Source organism: Gallinula chloropus, assembly GCF_964237585.1.
Source record: "Gallinula chloropus genome assembly, chromosome: 2".
NCBI lineage: Eukaryota > Metazoa > Chordata > Aves > Gruiformes > Rallidae > Gallinula > Gallinula chloropus.
The window spans coordinates 64,878,386-64,899,432 of NC_140086.1; the positions used below are offsets into that span (position 1 = coordinate 64,878,386).

At 44.0% G+C, this 21,047-nt stretch overlaps 1 protein-coding gene across 1 annotated transcript; it reads left to right on the plus strand.

The window, feature by feature from the left end:
* Positions 1–8,227: 8,227 nt before the first annotated feature.
* Positions 8,228–20,355, plus strand: GLIPR2 (GLI pathogenesis related 2; the record flags this gene model as incomplete). The annotated part of the gene is given in 5 exon segments (XM_084260091.1): positions 8,228–8,254; positions 8,257–8,384; positions 11,681–11,784; positions 18,827–18,904; positions 20,108–20,355. Coding segments are annotated over 5 exon segments (498 nt in total). The 3' UTR covers positions 20,269–20,355.
* Positions 20,356–21,047: the final 692 nt, after the last annotated feature.

Consider the following 21,047-nt stretch of genomic DNA (forward strand, 5'->3'; position numbering starts at 1 on the left):
TAGGACCAGATGACCTTTGATGGTGCCTTCCAGCCCAAACCATTATATGATTCTATGATTCTATGAAATAAAGACAAGGTCTTTCAAGATTTTGATATGTGAGAACTGGGATCTGGCCTGTTGAACTGGGCTATGAGAGTAAGCTGATGTATCTGATAGTAAATATGGGTAAAGAAAGCTTCCTGTGCCTCCCTGTCTGGTCTGGGCTACTGGATAGGTGAGTTTACACATCAGCGACCAGATGAAATGTGCATGGTCGTATTTCCATGCCTCAGGGAGGTGGATAAATAAACATATTTGAGCATTGACCCAGCTGCCTTGGATGTCCTTGGCAGAAAAGCAAGTGGGGGGGCGGGGGGGGGAGGGTAGTGGAGCTAATGATATGAAGGCTAATTGAGGTATGGATACCCCAAGCAATGGCAGAACATAAATCCTAGAGGTATAAAGTGGGAGGCCATGTCCCAGGAGAAACAGGACAGTTCTTCTACCTTTTTTCAGTTCTTTGCAAAATTCTTCACTTTGCAAAGACTTGGGTTGGCACCAGACAGCTAACAGTGTTATGTAAAATTGACTTGGCACTGGGTACCAGCAAAGTTCTCTCTGTTGCTGCCTTTAGAAGCACCACAGAGCACAAGAACATGCTGCATCCAAAATATGAATTAGTGACCAGCAAAAATTACTCAAGCTAGACATGCAGGTGACTTACAGAGGGCTTAGAAGAGGTGCTACTTGCTGTAGAGTACAGTACCATGCTGCTGTCATGCAAACGTTGTAAGGTGGAATCACAACCTCATGGCTGAAGCTGAGATTAGGTAGTAGGGAAGTTCACATTTCTGGTGTTACTCATTACCAAATACAATTGCACCTTATTTTCTTCATAAATTTCTGTACTTTGAAAATCCAAGCAGATGTGATGTTGGGATGGGAGGGAGAAAATTAACTCTGTCCCAGCCAGACCCAGGACAAGAAGAAACAGTGGAGATAGACAGATAGATTGCTTCTCTTTCTCTTCTGCATAGTGAGGGCAGTTCTAACACGTGGAGGTTGCATGGGGCTCTGTATTTTGAAGCCTGTCTACCCCAGGAATTGTGTGGCAATTACGTTTAAGAATACAAGGCCTTCCTAACGAGAGGGTCTCCTTGGCCTTTTTAAAAGGGTTAACAGCTTACACAGCCTGCCAAGGCTGTCTGTGTGGATGTGTGGCGTGATTACAACATGTAGTTGTCCTCCATGGCAGAATAGATAATACTTATGATTGTTTCTCATGCAAAGCCAACACTGAATTCCCTTGACAGGATGATCAGTGAGTTCCAGCCTTATATCAAGACAACTGCTCTATGATAGCAGCAGCTTGTTGACAGGCTTGTCGGTCTGACTGTTTGGGGGAGAGAGGGGGTGCAAGCAAAGGACTTCTCCCCCTCCACCCATGCTCTTCATGAAAGTGAGAACTTGATTCTCTCAGTGCTCAAGAATGCTGATTGGAGTTGCTTTTTTGTTTCCCCCCCTAAATCTTGTATGGCAGAAGGCCGGGCTGTGCAGATCTGTGCAGCTTCCAGTTTACCAGGTGTTCCTTTTTAATCAGGGCCGTCAATTGCCTAACAGTTTATAAAAGGCCTTAAGTGAGGAAGTAATCAACACTGTCTATTACAGCAAGAATAGGATCTGCAATCAAACAGTGACATGACTAATGTCGTTGAAACATCATTACACCGCCGGCTTCGTATTCTCGGGCCATATGCTTCAAAGTGGGGTGTGGGGGAACGTGGTGTGTTACATCATGTGGCACAGACAATGCAAGGTCAGTAAGTTGACAGCCTGCTGCAGAGGAAGCCCAGACAATAAAATGAGCAGGGAGTTTGTCCATTGGATTCAATCACCTCAGAAAGCTTAGTGCTGTCTCGAAGCTCACCGCAGAGATAAGCAGGGGTGTGAGAAAAGTTGAGGCAAAACTGAATACAAAATCTCGTCCCTGAAGAGGGATCTCCTGAGCTGGAGGGAAAGTTATTTTGAGCAGCCTGATAAACACAAGAAAGTTCCAGGAAACTACTCCCATTCAAACATGTGTCTAATTATAACCCCCAATTCCTTCCGTGCCTTTAAGCAAGACTTTCTCTTCTAACTTATAGTAAGGTCCTAGGGTAATTCAGGATGGAAGGGAAATAGTCTACAACCAAGTACAGTATGCATGTCCCATAAATGCCTACTGCATTGGGTGGGGATGCTGTCCCTTTATAGAGTTCTTGGTTCAAAGTTGCAAAAGAAGACACTCTCCCCCCTCTCCCCACCCTCCCCTCACCATGGGATATAATGCCTTCTTTTTAAATAGTATAATTTTATCTTTCCTTCCCTCCAGGATGTATATATGATTTCACTTCTTCTGTATGTTCCCAAGCAATCAGCCAGCTTTGTTACAGAGCACAAGGTTGTTTAGCACTGACAGAGGTCATTTTTTGTGGCTGGAAGTGATTCATGAATCAGAGAGTCAGATCCATGCTCACAAATGACGTATTTGGGAACAGCACTAGTGGCCAGTCTTCAAAGATGTTACTGTCAAGTATGCAGTGAAAGAGACAGAGAATGGTCACTGCAGAGGGCACCCAATGTAAGCCCATCCCGGAGCGTTTGCGCCTTCAAATCAACGAGCAGAGCCAAAATGCAGTAGAGGCACAACTGCCCTCCTTACATTTCTCCTCTCAGTTAGATGTCCATCGCTTCTCCTTGAAGGAACATTGTTCTTGGAGTGTGAAATACTTAGCTGGGGCTAGTTTCCAGGGCATTACATTTCAAGTGAGGATAAAAATTATTAATAAAAACTATCAGTATACAAATGTGTCGGGTCACTTAGAAAGATCCAGATGAAAATGTGGTCGTTAGAAACTGGGGTGTATTTTACTCAAGGATTTTGTTTGTTTCCAATCTGTTAATGTACTTTGAGAAGTTTGTTGAACTAGAGGTGGTTTCAGTTATCTCAGACTGAAATAAAGGCTTTCCTGATAGAATTACTTTGCAGCTCCCCAAAGCCTCCAATGAAGTTTTTCACAAAGTTGTTGGGAATATTAAAAGTTGCATTTGCCATATTCTCATTCCACATCCCACTGCTGCTGCTGGAGTAGGGTACAACAGTTCTGCGGAGTCAAGGGAGGCTGATGGGATTTCATTATTAAAGCAGAGTGTTCAGTGTATTAATTAAAGCAGGATGTTTAATGTCACTGGTTACTCAGTTACCTTTTCATCTGTTTCTGTCCAGTTTTCATTTGAGTCCTCTCCATGTACTCTGGTACTCAGCTTCTTTCTGCCTGGATAACTCATGTCCCTCCCTGCTGTTCAGGGCAGGAAGGAGTGTGAAAGTAGCCTGCAGTGAGTCACATCACCAAGGCTGTTGGTATCAGGTTTTTGGGTTTATCTCTTTCCAGCAGGGTGTGTCCCTTGAAGTAGATGTTGTAGCTTTCTTCAGACATGTTGATGTAGCCACTTATAATTATTTATTTTGGGGGAGGATTGAAAGGTGAGGTTATTAGCTCTATTACTGTCTCTGTAATGAGCAGTTTGGGTGAAGAGTTGAGTCCTATGTCATGGTTCAAAGAGGGATTGAGGCAAACGTAATGGGAACGTAGTGGTACGCTTTTGTGTGGGACCCTACATGAGACCCATTTCTTCTTGATTGCATTATATATTAAGAATCTGAAGGCAAAATAGAAAGCAATTAGTATCTATGGGAAACACAAAGTTTGCCAGTGAAGACTAATCCATAAACGATAGGACAGAGAGCACCCAGAAGACAGTGACGCTTCTAGAAATTGATAGTGTGTGCTTTCTTGAATCACCAAGGTAGATCCTTAGTCATAAGAAGTACGTCTGATTTGCTAGCCAAGCATCTGCCTGGTATGAAGCTGCGTGTCCTGAGTGGTGACGTGAGTCCTGCCCACAGAATTTCTGCTGTGTAGGTACTGGGTGGAGAGGTTTCACATTGGGTTTCTGTGGAGTATTTTACTGTACACTTTCTGCACAGCTCTGCAAGACCAGTTGATAGGTCCGGTTGGAGGCTGCAAAGATGATGCAGAGCATCTAGTACCGTGGAAGACAGGTTCCAGAACTTGCTTCTGTTTAGATATCCAAACTAAGGGAAGAACAGGGCAGGGGACAACAAGGTTCAAAGAAGAGGCAGGAAGTATTTAGGCATGAAGAGCTCTTCACTTGAGAAAGACTAAGTTGGCACTGTTTAGAGACAGTGAGAATGGGGAAATAGAATACTCAGAGAAACAAATTTGACAGTAAAAGGCAACTTAGATGCCTGTGCTTACTTTTCTGTGGTCACACTGATCAGTGAAACTGAAAGTCCAAAACCGTAACAACTGTAAGGTGTGGTCTGTAGCATATCACAGCCTGGAAATTTGTCATCATGTGCTGTCATTATCTTAGCCAATGTTCTAGAAGAATCCAAAATGGATGGAAAGAATTGAATAATGATAAGCAAGCAACTGTATCTAATATCTTCAGTTGTTTTACTTATTAAGCTGTGTAATGATTCACGACCAAACCTAACTTCCTGGCAGCAGGAAACACTTTTTTTCTAGCAGCTTAAGCAGCCTACATGAAGGGAAAAAAGTACGTCTCCAAAGCTGTTTGGGAAGCTGTTCCACTTTGGGTGGGAGCCTGAAAACTCCCATTAACTCTCACTTTTAACATCTGGCTTCTCAGTGTATGGAACATTGGTAAAATGGAAAAAACTTAACGTGTCTTCCAAAAAAAAAAACAAAAAAAGCCCCAAATCTGAAATACATTTGTCAGTTGGGCTGTCCCTCTCCAGGCATGAGCGTGGTGCACGGGAGAAGCCGTGCGGAGGGAGGGGGGCGGTGAGCACATGGGTTTGAGTCACGGTAGAGAAGTGTTTCTATAGCAGCCACCTTTGAGGGAAGGGGAGGATGGAGGTTCTCTAGGGACAGCGCAGCGGTGCCTGCCGTGCCTAGAAGAAAACTCACTTTTGTCCCTGTCTTGCTGGTCTTTGTAAGTCAGAAAGTACAGCCCTGGCTTGGGCAGTGCTTCCCTTGGTGGATGGACTGGCAACTGACAAAGCCTGGATTTCAGTCAGATTATTTTTTTAAGAATTGGGATTTTTTTATTGTCATTGTGAGAAAACACTTTGAATAGAAACTGTCGCACTGGCAGCTTGTTTATCTACTATTTAATGAAGAGCAGATGAGATATTAACACTAGGTGTTAACAGCCACAGACTTTAAAGAGGTCTTGTGCAGAAAAATGCAGCCTGGACTGTATGATGCAACTTCCAAAGCCACGTATTTCAACTTCTTTTATTTGCAGGCAGTCTTGACATTTTCCTGCTGGAAACACAGACCCTTGCATCAGAGAAGTGAACTGGCCATAGGCTTTCTTTCCTCAGCAACCTCAGGATAGATGCCTCAGAAACAGGCCAGGACCCTTCAGGATGCAGCAGATGATAGGCTTAGGATTCACAGGAGCAATGATAACAAGAGTGATGGGACATGTTTGTTAGCAAAAGGGTGTGTGGGTGCCTAAACACCAGAGTGGAGGTGCCTGTTATGTTTGATGATATGCAACTTGTGACACACAAAACTGAAGGAAAACCTAAGAGGAGGAAGGTGGTGGGCAGATCTCATCTCAGTCACAGGGTTCCTGTTGCTGAATTCCTAGCTGTCTTATGCCAATGGTTTTATACCCAAAAAATCTAACCTGAAAGCATGTTGATGGAGAACACATTGGATATAGGTCCACAATGATACTTTGGTCTGGAAGAGGTCAACCCAACTGCATACGGTGTTCAAAAGGTTTAAGATACTGCACAAAGCAGGAATGGCTTTCTGTGTGCGTTGGATACTGAGATTATCTTAGGCTGTCATATTATCCTGCAGCTGTTGGGGAAACTAGGGAGAACTGTGAGAACAGCTTAAAGCAGGAGCACGGGTTGGGTAGTCACCTAGAGCAGGATGTGCAAACTGACAGCTCTACTGTGGGAAAATGCATCAATGCAAACAGCAGGATAGTGCATGGGCTAATAAAGGAGGGGAAGATTGATTATAGTTCTTAGGATTGAGTAGTGAGAGGAAGTTGGGAAATCTGAAGTCAATAACAGCTTTCTAGTCATGAGGTCTATTTCGGCTTCAAAAGTGACAAGGAAAATGCTGGTAGTAGTGCCAGTTAGGATATTCAGGAATTACAGAATCACAGAACGTTAGGAGTTGGAAGGGACCTTGAAAGATCATCTAGTCCAACCCCCCTGACAGAGCAGGATCACCTAGACTAAATCACACAGGAACATGTCCAGGCAGGTTTTGAGTGTCTCCAGAGAAGGAAAGTCCACAGCCTCTCTGGGCAGCCTGTGCCAGTGCTCTGTCACCCTCACAGTGAAAAGGTTTCTCCTTATGTTCACATGGAACTTCCTGTACTCCAGCTTGCACCCACTGCCCCTTGTCCTGTCACTGGCCATCACTGAGAAGAGCCTGGCTCCATCCTCCTGACACTCACTCTTTACATATTTATAAACATTAATACAGTCACCCCTCAGTCTCCTTTTCTCCAAGCAAAACAGGCCCAGCTCCCTCAGCCTCCCCTCATAAGGAAGGAGTTCCACTCCGTTAATCATCTTGGTGTCCCTGCACTGGACTCTTTCAAGTTCTATGTCCTTCTTGAACTGAGGGGCCCAGAACTGGACACCATATTCCAGGAGTGGTCTCACCAGGGCAGAGTAGAGGGGGAGAAGGACCTCTCTTGACCTACTAACCACACCCCTACTAATACACCCCAGGATGCTGTTGACCTTCTTAGCCACGAGGGCACATTGCTGGCTCATGGTCATCCTGCTGTCCACCAGGACCCTCAGGTCCCTCTCACCTACAGAGCTCTTCAACAGGCCAGTCCCCAACCTATACTGGTACCTGGGGTTGTTCTTCTCCAGATGCAAGACCCTACACTTGCCTCTGTTAAATCTCATTAAACTTCTCCCCTCCCAGCTCTCCAGCCTGTCCAAGTCTCTCTGAATGGCAGCACAGCCCTCTGGTGTGTCAGCCACCCCTCCCAGTTTTGTGTCATCAGCAAACTTGCTGACTGTACACTCTACTCCCTCATCCAGGTCATCAATAAATATATTTAATAGAACAGAATATAAACGAAGCTGATGAATCATTAATAAATGTAGAAACCCATGTCATGATAAAAGCAGAGTAAATACTCAAAAATGTGGCCTGTTCTGAAGCTTCAGCAATACACAGTGAGTGAAAACTGCCTGTCACTTCTGAAGATGCTATCTATACTTCTCTAACTGGGCCAATACCCTGCTTCAGGTTCCAAATTTCTCTTAAAGCAGCAAATTCCGCAGGGTGACCAATGACAGAATTTTTTTCCCCTCTGAATCTTGGGAAAAATCATCAAAGTCATAAAAGGGGTAACGTGAAATTGCTGTCAAAGCGAATCGCTTGCAAACAGGAGCTCTTTGAAAGATTTGCAGTAACTTTGGAATTCAAATATTTATCGAATACACTGTAGCACAGGTGAAAAAAAATCATCCCCAGCAGTCCTTTCTTTCCTTACCACCTGCCCCTTGGGAACAATTATTTGGATAAAGGTGCTTTTTGAGATTTCAGTGAATTTGTATGGTATGATGCACAAAGAGAATGGTGCATGTTTCCAAGTATTTGAATAGTTGCACATGTCCTAGTATCTCTGTTTTCTTCAGGTGGTGTCTTGACTAATACAGGAAATTCTAGCATCTGGGGACAGTAATAGGCAATTTTTTTTTTTATTTTTTTTTTTCTTCAAAGGATGTATTGGTCATTTACTCTGAGACAAGTGTTCAAGGCCAGGTTGGATGGGGCTTTGGGCAACCTGGTCTAGTGAAGGTGTCCCTGCCCATGGCAGGAGTTGAAACTAGATGGTCTTTGAGGTCCCTTCCAACACAAATCAGTCTGTGATTCTATGATTCTTTTCTATAGTGATGCAGTGAAATCTTAAAGTGAAAGTGAGTCAAACAAGCTTGAAGGCACCTTGCTATTGAGGAAAAGAATGAGGCTGGCATTCTTCTCCGACTTGTCTGTACCATCCCACTGGGAGCGTCTCTTAGAGTTAGTTCCCAGACAGAAGGCAGGAACGGTTCATTTCAGCCTACTCCCAGATAATGAGGGTTGTATGTTTCTGTTCTTCAGTCCAGCCTGCACCAGGGTCTTAGCTGCAGGGTATGCTTTTTCTGTAACCACTGATGTCTGTATTTGACAGACCTTTCCGATTTTTTTTAATGTGATTTCAGCTTCCAAACAATTTGCTGAAGAAGTCTTGAAAGCCCACAATGACTACAGGAAGAAACATGGAGTCCCTCCATTAAAACTCTGCAAGAAGTTAAACAGAGGAGCCCAACAGTGAGTTCAGTCCTTTCTTTTCTCTAATGAGATTTGTGACACTTGTATCTATAGGTTTGGCTCTGTGTACTGCAACAATATCTGCCTTTTGGCGTGCTGAGGTTCAATGAAGACTTACTGGGTGGAAAGTGAGGGGCTTGACTCCATCTTCCTACCCAACTCTTCTCATCCCTTCTTTATCCATCACACAGCACCAGCTGGCCACATGGATACTTCTGTGGTCACAACTATTTAAATCTTCCTTGCATACTTTTCCATGCTTGGGCTGCATCTGCCTACATTGGTGTGTCTCTTTTGCAGAGGATAGTTGCCTAAAACATGCTTCTCCACCACATCTGTCAGATAAGAGGTTATCATCTGCAGGACCACATCCACTGCTGCTGAAGTAATGGAGAAAATAACCTTTTTCATGGTAGGAAGTGATGACTGGTCTAAGATCAATGGAATCAGAGGGAAATAACTTCAGATCAAATTGTCAATCTCCCTGCCCCAAAACCAGAATCAGAATACATTGTTCTCTAGTCTGTCCAGAAAGGTACATCTTAGCGCTTCACCAGCGCCGAAGAGCGCGCAGCAGTCACAGGAGTTACCTGAAGGAGTAAATGCTGATTAAACTATTCAGAAAATAAATGTCTTTCCACAATAGCTAAATAGTGGCCAGTTTGATCCCTACAGGCACGAGATCTCATCTCCCTTTAGGCTTTCTACTGTAACTGTGGAGACTTCTCCACTTCAGCTGGCTGGGAGACAGAGCGGCTGTAGCTTTTCCAGAACCTGATTGACTGTCCCAGCGTGGTGCTGCACTGTCACACAGATGGACCAGCTCCTGCAGTCCTAGACCAGAGGTCTCTGCCAGGTGTTATGTTGTACAGCCCACAGTGTACGAGGCTTGTGGGCATGGCCTCTGGCAGCAAGCAAAATCTGACACTTCTCTGTATTTTTTCACAATCTTTTCCTTGAGATACCATGATAACTGGATACAGTATTTCTAAGAGATGGAATGTCGGTGACTCATCCACATACCTTTGTAATCTGCTGGGGTTTTCCTTCTGTTCTTCAAAGAGTTGTTTTGTTTCTGTTTTACATGGTGCCTCACAACGAGGAAGAAATTTCATCGACTTGTCGATACCACTTGCTGTGTCTCCAGAATGTTACAGATGGTTTGAACAAGTCAACTTGTGAGAATAGTTCAGATTATTCTGTCAAATATGCATTGCTCCACATTTACCTCTTAAGTGTGCTATTGCCCTTGCTGGGTATTTATAGGTCCTTCTGGAATTCCTCACAGTCCTCTCTGGTCTCAGCTGACTTTCCCCACTGTGATGAATAACAATAGGAAACCTTTGTTTGGTTTTGATCCGCCACTTAACTTGTGGGAATTAAAAGATACACGTTCACACTGGTGAAACTGGTTGATATCAAGAAGCAGAAATGGTTTGACCTGAATAATAGACATGAAATAGAAGAAATCTTGTATTTGTCAGGACAGATGTTGCTTAATCTGAAATCTACAGGAGAGCTTCACCATTTCTTTAGGCATATCTGATATCTTTGTTGGTGTATTTGGTATAACTCTGGGTTCTTTTCTGTGCTTCTCTTATCTGCTTTGAAAGTGATCTCTTTCCTACTATTTTCAGTTCCAAATAATTGTGATGGGTTAGATGAACTGACTACTGGATCCCTACTTTAGCATGGGATGAGTCACCCTCAGCAGGTGTCTGTTTATCTCCGACTGTAATGAAGCATAGGGTGATGATCTCAGATGCAAATCTTATGCTTTCAACTGCCTAAGATACAGTGAATTAATCACCCTGTGTCTCAGATCCTCAGCAACTTCGTCCATGTGCAATGTGTACTTTGTTGCAGCCTTGCCTCTTGCTTGGGATGTGGGAATCTTTGAGGAGAAAAAAAATACAGGACTGTAGCAATAGCAAGTCATGAAGGAGCATCTAGAGATCCTCTAGTTCAGGATCGAGCAGCCTGGCAACTGACAGGTTTTAATTATTTCTAAAATAATGGACATAGCTAACTACTGTTTTCTGTTTGTGCATTTTGGTTGGAGGATTAGACCAGAAGAAGATGAGAATCTAATGACTGAAGTACTAGACCGGGCCAAAATGTTCAGCTAGACAAATTTCCTGTCTCTGTCAGATGCCTGTAATTCGTGATTAGGGAAAGAGTAGCAGAACAAAGCAAATACAGTGATCTTCACCCCATTATCTTCTCCAGGAAATCACAGATTTCTCCTGGAAATTAGTTTTCTGAAGCAGTAGGTTGTATCCTTATCTTTTTGTTCCTACTGTTTAATAAGTCCTGAAGATTGTCCCAGCCCCACCCCTGCATACACACACACTGTAAATATATTTAGCTCGTTTTCAAACCCACATGTGCTTTGGTGTCTGCATCATCCTGTGGTGATGGATTCTGCTGCACAATGTGGGAAAAGTCCTGTCTTATTTGACTTTTAAATCTATGACCTGATAATTCTGCGTGTTACCTTCTATTTCTTGTGCCATGAGAATGGTCTTTCTGATTTCACTGTCCCTGGACTGAAGCCTTTCCAATGTTGAATAAAGAGAATAATTATTTTGCCCATGATGCTTTTCCTAACCCTATTGTTGTAAGGCAATAAAATACAACCCACGCTCTCACACCTGTCAGCTTCTATAGAAACAGTCCTTATCCCTATGTTGCTGTACACAGTTGTCACCTCAGATTCTCCGTGTGATCCCCTTCTCTTCCACAGTGCTGCCTGGCACGCTGCTCTTCTTTGGCCTTTGACTTGTTTTCTTTTGCAAATGTAGGGGGGGGGAGTTACGTGTGCTTTGACCGAATCCCTGCTTTGGCCTTTTTTCCCTTCTCACTGAGAACATTTAAGTCACTCCCATGCAGGGCCTAGAAGTGTCAGGAGGCGACACCTGGAGCAATCGCTGCAGGTACTTCCCTTTTCACCAGCAGTTGCAGCTAAGGATGGCCAGTGGATTTCCGGGTGCCAGGCCAAACATGGTGGGGGGAGATCTGTCCTTTGATTTTTTTCTAGGTCCTTCTTAGCAGCAACACAGGGGCTTATGAAAGACGAGGAAAATGGCTTCTAGGCCTTCCCTTTGCTGAACTGCTAGATCTAGGTAATCTTAAAGCATCCCTGGCTTCAGGGCTTTGTAGCTGAGTAACTTGGCCTAAGCTGTCATCTTCCAGAAAAAATCCTTGCTTGCATCCCCACCTCTTCCTCCTGTTTCTCCTCTCCTTTGCTTACTGTGGCTGTATCCCATGACTCCATGTGTGTATTCCTTTGCTAGGTATGCAGAAGAACTGGCTACCACGAGGGTCCTCAAACACAGCTCTGAGTCCGCTAATGGAAAATGTGGAGAAAACCTAGCATGGGCATCCTATGACCAACCAGGTAAGCTTTCTTCTCGTGCTGTCTGACATGGGGTAAATGGCTTGTCTTACATATTTTGGGCTCAGAGCATCTGGTTGCAAGAGTACTGGTGTTTCCTCCACTTTGAAAAGGCATCCTCCACAGCTCAGCTCAGGCTTTGAGCCTCTCTTCACACCTTCATTTCTGAAGACAAAAATACTCTGTATATTTTTCTGATTGGAAATGTAACACGTAACTGGAAGCCTTAGGTTTGGATGCCCAGGGAGCTGAATTTTGGCTGGGCTGACAGCCTCCAGTGAGCCCTCAGTAGGAGCGATGTTCAGCAGCCTCTTCCCTCTTGCTTCCTCCAGCAGGCAGGGCTCACTCCTCAGCTGGCTGAGGCAGCAGGTGGGATGTATTAAAAGTGACCATTTGCTTGCCTTATTCCAATCTACCCCTGGAATTTCCACCACAGCCTGGAGGAGACAGAAGCTCATTTCTAGTAGGCTGAAGGTTCTGTTTGAAGGGCCTGGAAATTTCAGTAAGTGAGTTTTAGACCCAGGGACACCGCTCAGCTCCTTCGCAAGTGCCAACTCTAGTCCCAACGAGTGCTTTTTCACATTGAAAAAAGAAGCCCAGGGTGGAAATAAATACAATTTGCTCTGCTCATATTTGGCATTCTGTCCCTTGCAGAAGTCTGAGGTGAGGGTTCAGAGCGGCATGGGAAAGCACAGATGAACGGCAAAGTTTGCATAGCGGCTATGACTCACTGACTGAGCTTACTTCTTCCTTCGTCTCTGTGCTAATGGCCCATGCTCCTTCCCCCAAGGCTAAGCTCACAGAGTTCACATTTAGAGAGCTGGAAACAAAACATATGAATCCTTCCATAAATTTTATGACGCCTGTTTGTTCTGGATCCCTTTTGTTTTCTTCAGTGCGCTGTTTCCACATATAACTTGCCAGTTTTGAGCAATTTCGTTGCTATTTTTTTACCCACAGGATTGAATGTCTTGCTGAGAAAATTAAGCTGCATCCTCTTTTGTTGTGTAAAAGGCATCTGCATGTGCTATGCAGCGGGATCATTCTAAATAGCAGAGTGAGAAAACTAGTTCTTCAGAGAAAGTTACTCTCTCATCTGGGCTTAGTGTTCATCTCTGTGGAGCTGGTTCATTCTTCTTCTACCTTTCCTCATATTTTTCCCTTTGGATGGTTAATCTATACCCTGCTCAATAAGGCTGAAATTTGTATTAAGGGGTCCATCCATTCAAGGGCCTAACAAAGGCAGGCAGTGTCTTCCAGTGTCTTTCCCAGATAAAGCAAAATTCAATAAACTTACAGCATTCTCTGTATTCTCTCTAAAAAAGTGATGCTGTTGTTTATTTTGGCTCTTACTGAGTTCTGTAATAATGCCAGGAGATGTATTTCTTGTTTCAGAGAAGATTTAAGCTTTCAACAAGAAGAGCCTTCTAGTTTGACCCCTCTCCTGGTACAAGAATACCTTGAATTGTATTCAGGATTTGAGAGTTACATAGCCTAAAGCTGTCGCTGGAAATATGATTATCCCTGTAATCCAAGAAATAGTTGACAGCTGTTTCCTCCCTCCAGTCCTGCAGGAACTGCTCTGTGGCAGACTTCTCTTTGTCTCTGCTCAAATAAGTGAGCTGTCATCTGCCACTAATGCGAGAGACCGCAGCCTGCCGCGGCAGCTGTAGTATGTCAGGCTTCTCGGGATGCCTCCTCTCATTCCTCACATGTCGGGAGGCTGAAGGCTAGCACTGGGTGGCTACATTCTGGTTGGGATGGCCATGAAGAACTGTGCCATGTTGCCTTTGAAAACATTGTAGCTTATGAACTCCAGAGAGCTGGTAAGAGAAATTTGCCATGTGTTATCACCCACGCCTGCTATGGGAGGAACCCGGCTCTGCCTGTGCATCAGGACTAGTGGGCAGAGTGGTGCAGACGCCCTCTGCCCCAGCCCTGAGGGAACATGCTCTGACTGAGAGTCAGCCTTGATGCATCTCTTGCATCTCACCAGGCTCATACAATGCTGTTAAATAAAGTAAAATTAAATAAGGACCTGCATGAAGGATGCTGGAAGTAGAGGTTTACTACCTAGACCTTTTAGTATGACTTCAATCTAGGTAGTTATTTTTTTCTAAGGGAAATTTAAATCTACCTCTATGTTCTTTCCCCTCAGACTGGTGAAAGGAACGTGGTGATAACAAAAACCACAGAAACATTTGAGGAAAATTCTGAGGTTTGGGGCGCCTATTTACAAGTATATCTCCACAATGCAGCTCATCCTGGCACAGAAATGTGTCCTGTGGGGGTTTATTAGAATGTCTTTCGCAACTCAGTGGGATTACTTGGAGAGTTAAGGATTCTTCATGGTGGGGAGAAGCAGTAAGACTGGGGCCAGAGAACTTAAATGTTAGAGAGGGACGAATTCAGTCGTAGGACTGCCACAGCTTTGTGCCTCCAGTAGTGAGGCTGAAGGTGTATTCCCAGGCTTGCACACCCAAACACACGTAGACAGCATGTATACATGCAGGCAGCCACACAGATCAGCACAGGCAGATGCAGTTAGCATTCACGTAAACAGCACCAGTGGTTTCATCCTGCTCCCCTTTCTGGCTGATCACAATGAAGCCTATTATTGCAACATACAAAAATAAAGTAATATATTTTTTTTTTCCCCCTAGCAATGTACTCATACATATAAATGTATATTTTTATAACATAAAATAACATAGCTAATATATCAGTAATGGAAGTAAATTTCCAGTGTGGATCAGGCTGCCCCATAGCTGTTCCTGTATCCCAGCCTCCCCAGCTGCTGCCACCTTGATGTACAGATGCCTGAGACTGTGTTTCCACTCCAGTTGCTCATGTGGTGCATCTCACATGTGCGCACACACAGCTCCCCATCCACTGGCCAGGACCCCCTGTTGTCCCTGCAGTGGCCAGACACCTCTGTAGTGGCCACTCCCAGACCACCTCACCTGCTCACCAGCTAGTCCAGCTTGTGATTTGCCAGTGCCCACACGCTCACACCCACACTAGTGCTCAGCTGCTGGCACTACAGACACCCAGGCCCTTTCAACCCTTGCTCTGACATCAGTTGCCAGCACTCAGACACCACCTCCCCGCCACACACAGACATCCACACAGAGTAGAGCTCCTCACCCAGGAGAATAGTTCAAAATTAAATTTAATGAGACAACATGACAACTGATGAGATGCAGGGCATGCCCAGGCAGTGTACTGACACCTGTTTGCATGCAAGTCACCCCTTTTTCTCTCTCTGCCCTTCAGAGTGTTGTATCAGCAGAACTTCACACCAGGACGCTTAGTTTTGTTGTATGTACTGGCTTCATATGGTTGATCTTCTGACTGTACGAGACAGCTAGAGGCACAGTCGGTGTGGCCATGTTACTAGCTCGTAGCTTGAGCAAAATAAAATGACTGCACTGATTCTGGACCTAGTCTTGGGCAGAACTATACTTGGGTACTAATTCAGGGCTTGTTTTACCAAGTTTTTGTGTGGTGTAGATAGGTCCAGAGAGCCACGGTACTGATGAAACTCATTACAGCAAGATTCAGCCTGGTCCGAAATGAACATCTAGTAAGTTTAACTGAGGAGGTCATCAGTCAGCTATCACTGGGAGAAGGGTGGAGTCAAACTATGTTTCCATAGAGAAGGTGTTGCAACTGTGAATGTGGTTTACTGCAATGCAAACAGGAAGGATATTTTTAAAAATGGCAATCTACTAATTGCTTCTGCAAAGGGAGCAACAGAAGAGAAGTAGCAGCACTGAGCACAGGACAGAGCTACATCCTTTTAATAGGGTCAGTGGGCTCAGAAGAGAGTTGTCCCTTAGTCCCTTGGGTGTCAGCTGTCAATTTGAGCACTGGCTTGGCTTGTGTCCCACCACCGCATTGTTTACTGCTCCCCAAGGGGCAAAGAATCATAAGAAAGGTATTTCAGAGGAAAGAGAGCCTGTCCAGTCACTAGGTACTTACCCTTCCTCTCCCATGGTAATAACTTCCACACAGGAACCCTGCAGCATTATGGCAGATACAAGTCATCCCCTTGACTTCCCAGGACACTTCTTTAACATGATTTCAAGACAGATTTTGTCAAAAGCTGCCTAGTCCTTTGGCCACCTTCTCTTTTTCCAGGAACAAGTCTTTAATTTCTTGCAGGCGACGTTGCAATGACTCAAGGAGGGTGACAGCGATGCCATACAATGATAACCTGATCCTGCACATGACTAAACGGAGCACAGCTATCAGCTTCTAGGCTTTCACTGGCTGGCTGCAGCAAGTTGCAAGCTTTCATCCCCAAAGGCTGGGAATGAACACATCATAGACTGTGCTACCCAGCTGTACCCCATTGTCTTTCATGCACGGGACTGAGGTATTCTTACCTGGTGCCATTGCCATCTCCCTCAAATTAAAATGTCATGAAATTTTCATATGACAGTATTCTTTAATTTATATATATATATATATATATATATATATATATATATATATATTGTGAAGAGATACTGTGTTTGTTGAAACTTCTACGTCTTGTAATTTTTCCATTATGGAGATTTTAAGTTCTTGTCACCTGGAGCCTGGGACTACTTTTTAGACCTACAGCAAGCAGAGTGGGGTCATTCTTCTCTCCAACTGCTCTTCATACTACATCACACTGATATATTAATGGGGAGGGAGTGATGTGCTGGTCAGAGTGGAAATGCAGTTCTACATCTGTCACAATGCTGCTTACACGATACGGTCACTCAAGCACCTGCACACACAACACGTGTGCTTCATAAGACCTGACATGACAGCAGTCACATTCTGTTCTTCTGTTCCAGCTTGCCACAGACACATTTACATGCTTCATAGCTTTGAAATCTAGGGTGGGACAGATGGTATGTTCAGGTTGTTGTTGCGTGGGGTTTTTTTACTATGTGCTTTTTCTTTTCCTCTTGAATTGCACAAAGATTGCTCTTTGCATGTTTTTCAGTCTTCATTTTAGTTTTAGTGTGAGTATCAAATTAGCAGATATTTTATTTGCATTTCAGACTTCAGCCCTAAAACATGACTACAGGGTTTGTTGTTTGGTGCAGGGAGAGCAGGGAAAGAAGGAACCTGTTGATATATTCCAAAACACGTATTTTGGGAAGTGGGAGAGGTTTTGCTACCTTTTTAAGTAGAAAATGTAAATTCACTCCGCTAAGAGAGCACCATGCCTAACAAGCAGAGTGGCACAGATAAGTTCATAGTACTTTTCAGCCGACAAACTTCTCAAGAGATGGCACTTCATTCAGTACTTTCTTCTCAGTGACAGCTCTTGACAGTCAGCTTGCCAGGCTAACAATTCCACCCTTTTAGCAGACTGCACCCATAAAGCAACGGAGGTTCCAAGGAGTTAAACCAGCTCAGTGTCTGACTCCTTGAACCGTGCAAGTTTAAGACCTTTTGCTGCGTAACAGCAGAGCGTGAGTCACTGCTGTTCTGCAGCCAGCAGTCCACCAGGGACCCGCGCTCTGCGTGACGGCAGGCTTGACAGTGTTGGCAGCTTGCTATGAAATCCACTTGGCCTTGCGTTATACTTCCTGGAATGCTAAGCAGAAATTTCGTTACTGATGTAGCTAAGGGAAAAAAATTGCCCCCTTCTCCCCTCCCCCCCTAACCAGTGTTTGAGACAAGAATTTCCTAACAACCAGTGATGGAAAAGCAGTAACATTTGACTTTAGAGCACAGAGCATCTGCAAGCTCTGCTCTGAGCTCCTGCCCTCCACCAGATACAGCGTATCACAATCTCCTCCTTCCTTTCAAGTTCCTTAACTGTTCAACCGAAACCAAGGAAGGATTATTTCTTTGGCAAACATCAACTTTAGAGGCCCACAGGCCTGTAGTGTTACGTCACTGGCCGTAGTCATAGTCCTTACACAGCTGTGGTGAGCAAGAGCCTTTGATGAAGGTGGCGGACACGAGGACTTCCACATAGCAGCAGCTCCTTGGCATGTGTGTCAGAGGTGTCTGGCTGAGTTAGAAAGCCTCGGGTGGACATCCACAATGTCTCCAGTGCTAAGCAAGAGCCACTAAAAATAAATGCACTCAGAAATTTGAAGTATTAAACACTGACAAGAACATGGGAAACTAGTGGATGTCAGAAATGTTGTTTTTCTTTGGTTTGCTTGGAGCAGCAAGGGAACGACCTCACACACCTGCATCCACAGGTGGGAACCCTCCCTGTGGGAAAGGTCACTGTGCCCTTTTGCTCAGAAAACCTGGCAGGGCTCACTCAAGTCTTTTCAGACACGTTCCAAGAGGGAGGAGCTGCCAAAAGCTCATAAGTGGAAGCCTAATGACAGGAGCACTCATCCAAGGAGAGGGAGATGTGTCTCTACTACCTTCCGGGCTGAAAGTTACAGAAGGTGGTGTGCCAATAAAACATGTAAATTCAATGTGTTAAATTACCTGATGATCTATCTGAGGACTTGAAAGCATTTCTGCCTCAACTCATTCCAGACTCTGGGCCACACAGACCTTTCTCACCCAGAGTATCTTCCGACCTCAACACTGTAAATTTTAACTGCCGGCGAGAATTAGTGGGTGGCTTTTCATCAGCCCTGGCAGACCAGACAAGCACCTTGCTGCAGAGATCTTCCCTGAACAGGATGAACTCTACCTGGTTCTGCAGCTGTGTTGTGGGTTGCCTGTCCAAGCCATGCCGGCCACACAGTCCCTGGAACTCCATCCAATGGAGGAACTGGCAGATGGCCTTTGTGTCAGAGCAGGACTCAGGCCATCAATGGCATCAGATCCTTAAGAAAAAGGCACTGGACTAATCAGTAACCAAGTAGCAACAGCTATTGTGAAACAATAAATATTTGGTAAGATACACATACTACCATGTTACCTACATTTCAAAGACTCTTCCCAGTAAAAAGATTCTTTCTCCATGTTTCTAAAAGTTCTGGACAGCTGTTAACAGAAGACCTTGCTGGCCAGGCTGTAAGTGGGCAACACTTCTGTGTTTATGTCATGATTCCAAGGCAGGGTGTTTTCTGTCTTTCAGGAAAGGATGTGGCTGACAGATGGTACAGTGAAATAAAAAATTACAGCTTTCAAAACCCAGGCTTTTCTTCTGGGACAGGTAAGTTCAAACTGGGCACTGTTTCTTCAAGAGCACAGATTTATTTTAAGAAGTTGGCTAGCCAGACTGTTTTGGTATTTTTTTAAAAAAAACCCTACCTTTATTTCTTAGGAAAAAAAAAAAGAGGGGGAAAAAATTAGAATTTCCCCAAAGTTTTACATTAGAAACGCACAAAAGGGTAAAAGGAAACTGAGAAATGAGGAAGTCAGCAAAATTTGTTGATTGAGGGTTTTTTAAATATTGTGTTTTTCCTCTGACTCCAGAGTTTTTAAAAGGCAACTTATTTCTCAGTGAAATTAATTTCTAGAAATTACTAAATTGGAATCATATAGGTGTCCTACTAATCATGCTCTGCTGCTGTTTACATTGAAATGTGTTCTCTAACAAGTTATATCACTCCAACCACAGAGATAACTTCAGCTATAATTTAGTGATCAGCCACAGACTATTGACTACATATTCACAGTCCTGTGTTGAATGAACATAGGAACATTGTTCCTTGAATAAGGCTCAAGCAAGACGTATGCCTGAGCTCATTTCAGGTGAAGAAACTCATGGGTTTCTCCTGTGGGATTTGCCTGTGCATAGAGGGAAGAACAGACAGAGCAGCATGATGTGGGGTGACTGTAACAACGAGGCAGAAGCAGCCACAAAGCCAGTGTGATTTTGAACAGTTGCATTTGCAGACACATAAAAGATGGTCAAAGCAAGTGAATAAAAGTCACTGTCAGAACTGCTGTTCCTACTGCAGGGGGGTGGTTGAGTCACCATCCCTGGATGTGTTTAAAAGATGGGGGGATGAGGTACTTAGGGATATGGTTTAGCATAGGACAGGAACAGTTGAATTCCACGATCTTAAAGGTCTTTTCCAACCTTGTGATTCTGTGATTCTGTGAGTGAAGACTGTGATATCTCTGTTGGCTTTTGTATCAGATACTCATCAAGCTACTTCTTTCATGATTCTCTTACTAGGTATTCTTCCTCAGCTATAGGACATGGAGCTGGGAATAGTAGTGGGGAGCCAGGTCAGATCAGGCTTTTTCAAGACAAAATGCTAGATGAAGTTTTCTTTTCACATCCTCATCTTGTTCTCCTGTTAGAGAAAAAACTCCCACAGTTTTGTATTGTTCTTTGTTTCCCTACCCCTCATGTGGATCTAAAATTAATGTATATGCTCATATCTCTCCCTCCCTCTCTCTCCAGGTCACTTCACAGCAATGGTTTGGAAGAACACAAAAAAGATGGGTGTCGGAAAAGCATCTGCTAGTGATGGCTCTACGTTTGTGGTGGCTAGATATGATCCAGCTGGAAATGTAGTAAATCCAGGCTATTATGAAGAAAATGTCCTCCCTCCAAGAAAATAACTCCTCTTTTTTGTTTGGTTTTTTTTTTTTTTAAAGGTAGTCTTACTGCTTGGTGACAAGTGAACCTGGATTTGAACTTAACAGTGTCTGAAACGAAGTATGATTCAGTGAAATTTCCTGTTTGATACTGCTGTTCCTTTCTCATTGCAGAGGAAGCAATTACAGTTGCTAGAGTCGATCTGCACACTAGGTCCCATTGGCTTCTGAGGGGGCTTCATTCTATTTGAGGACAGAGAAAATGCAGCATTAACGAAGGGGTGGGGGTTTTTTAGTAGTTTGCATGAACTCTGTGTCAGCATATGAGTAAGCACATGTCGGATGTCTTTTTTTAAACAAGCAGATTTATAGCTTTCTGTAAACTGAAGATACCAGCTTGTAATTATATCACGTACTCCCAGGTTTGCCAGTATTTCTTCGTAACTGTAACTTCTCTGCTCTATCTATACCTCCTGCTGCTGCAGGGCCTTCTCTCTGCAGATGGAACATATGCAAAACTTACCCTACGAAAGGTATGAGTGTAAGATGTAGTGGCATTCAGACCTGTGTGTTTGTATTGAGAGGATCTCATGGAACACTAAACTGGCAAAATTGTGTCTGTCAAGTAAGCCATAACTAATGCACGACTTGAAAGCTACTAGAGTTGTTTAAATCCCAGTGTCACATTTTAGGTGCTAATATTTAAAATCTATTTGAGATGAGTGTATTTCAAGTTCCAACCCCATCTTACAGTTTACACTATTGTCTTATAAGTATGTACATTGTCTTACAATCAGATCATT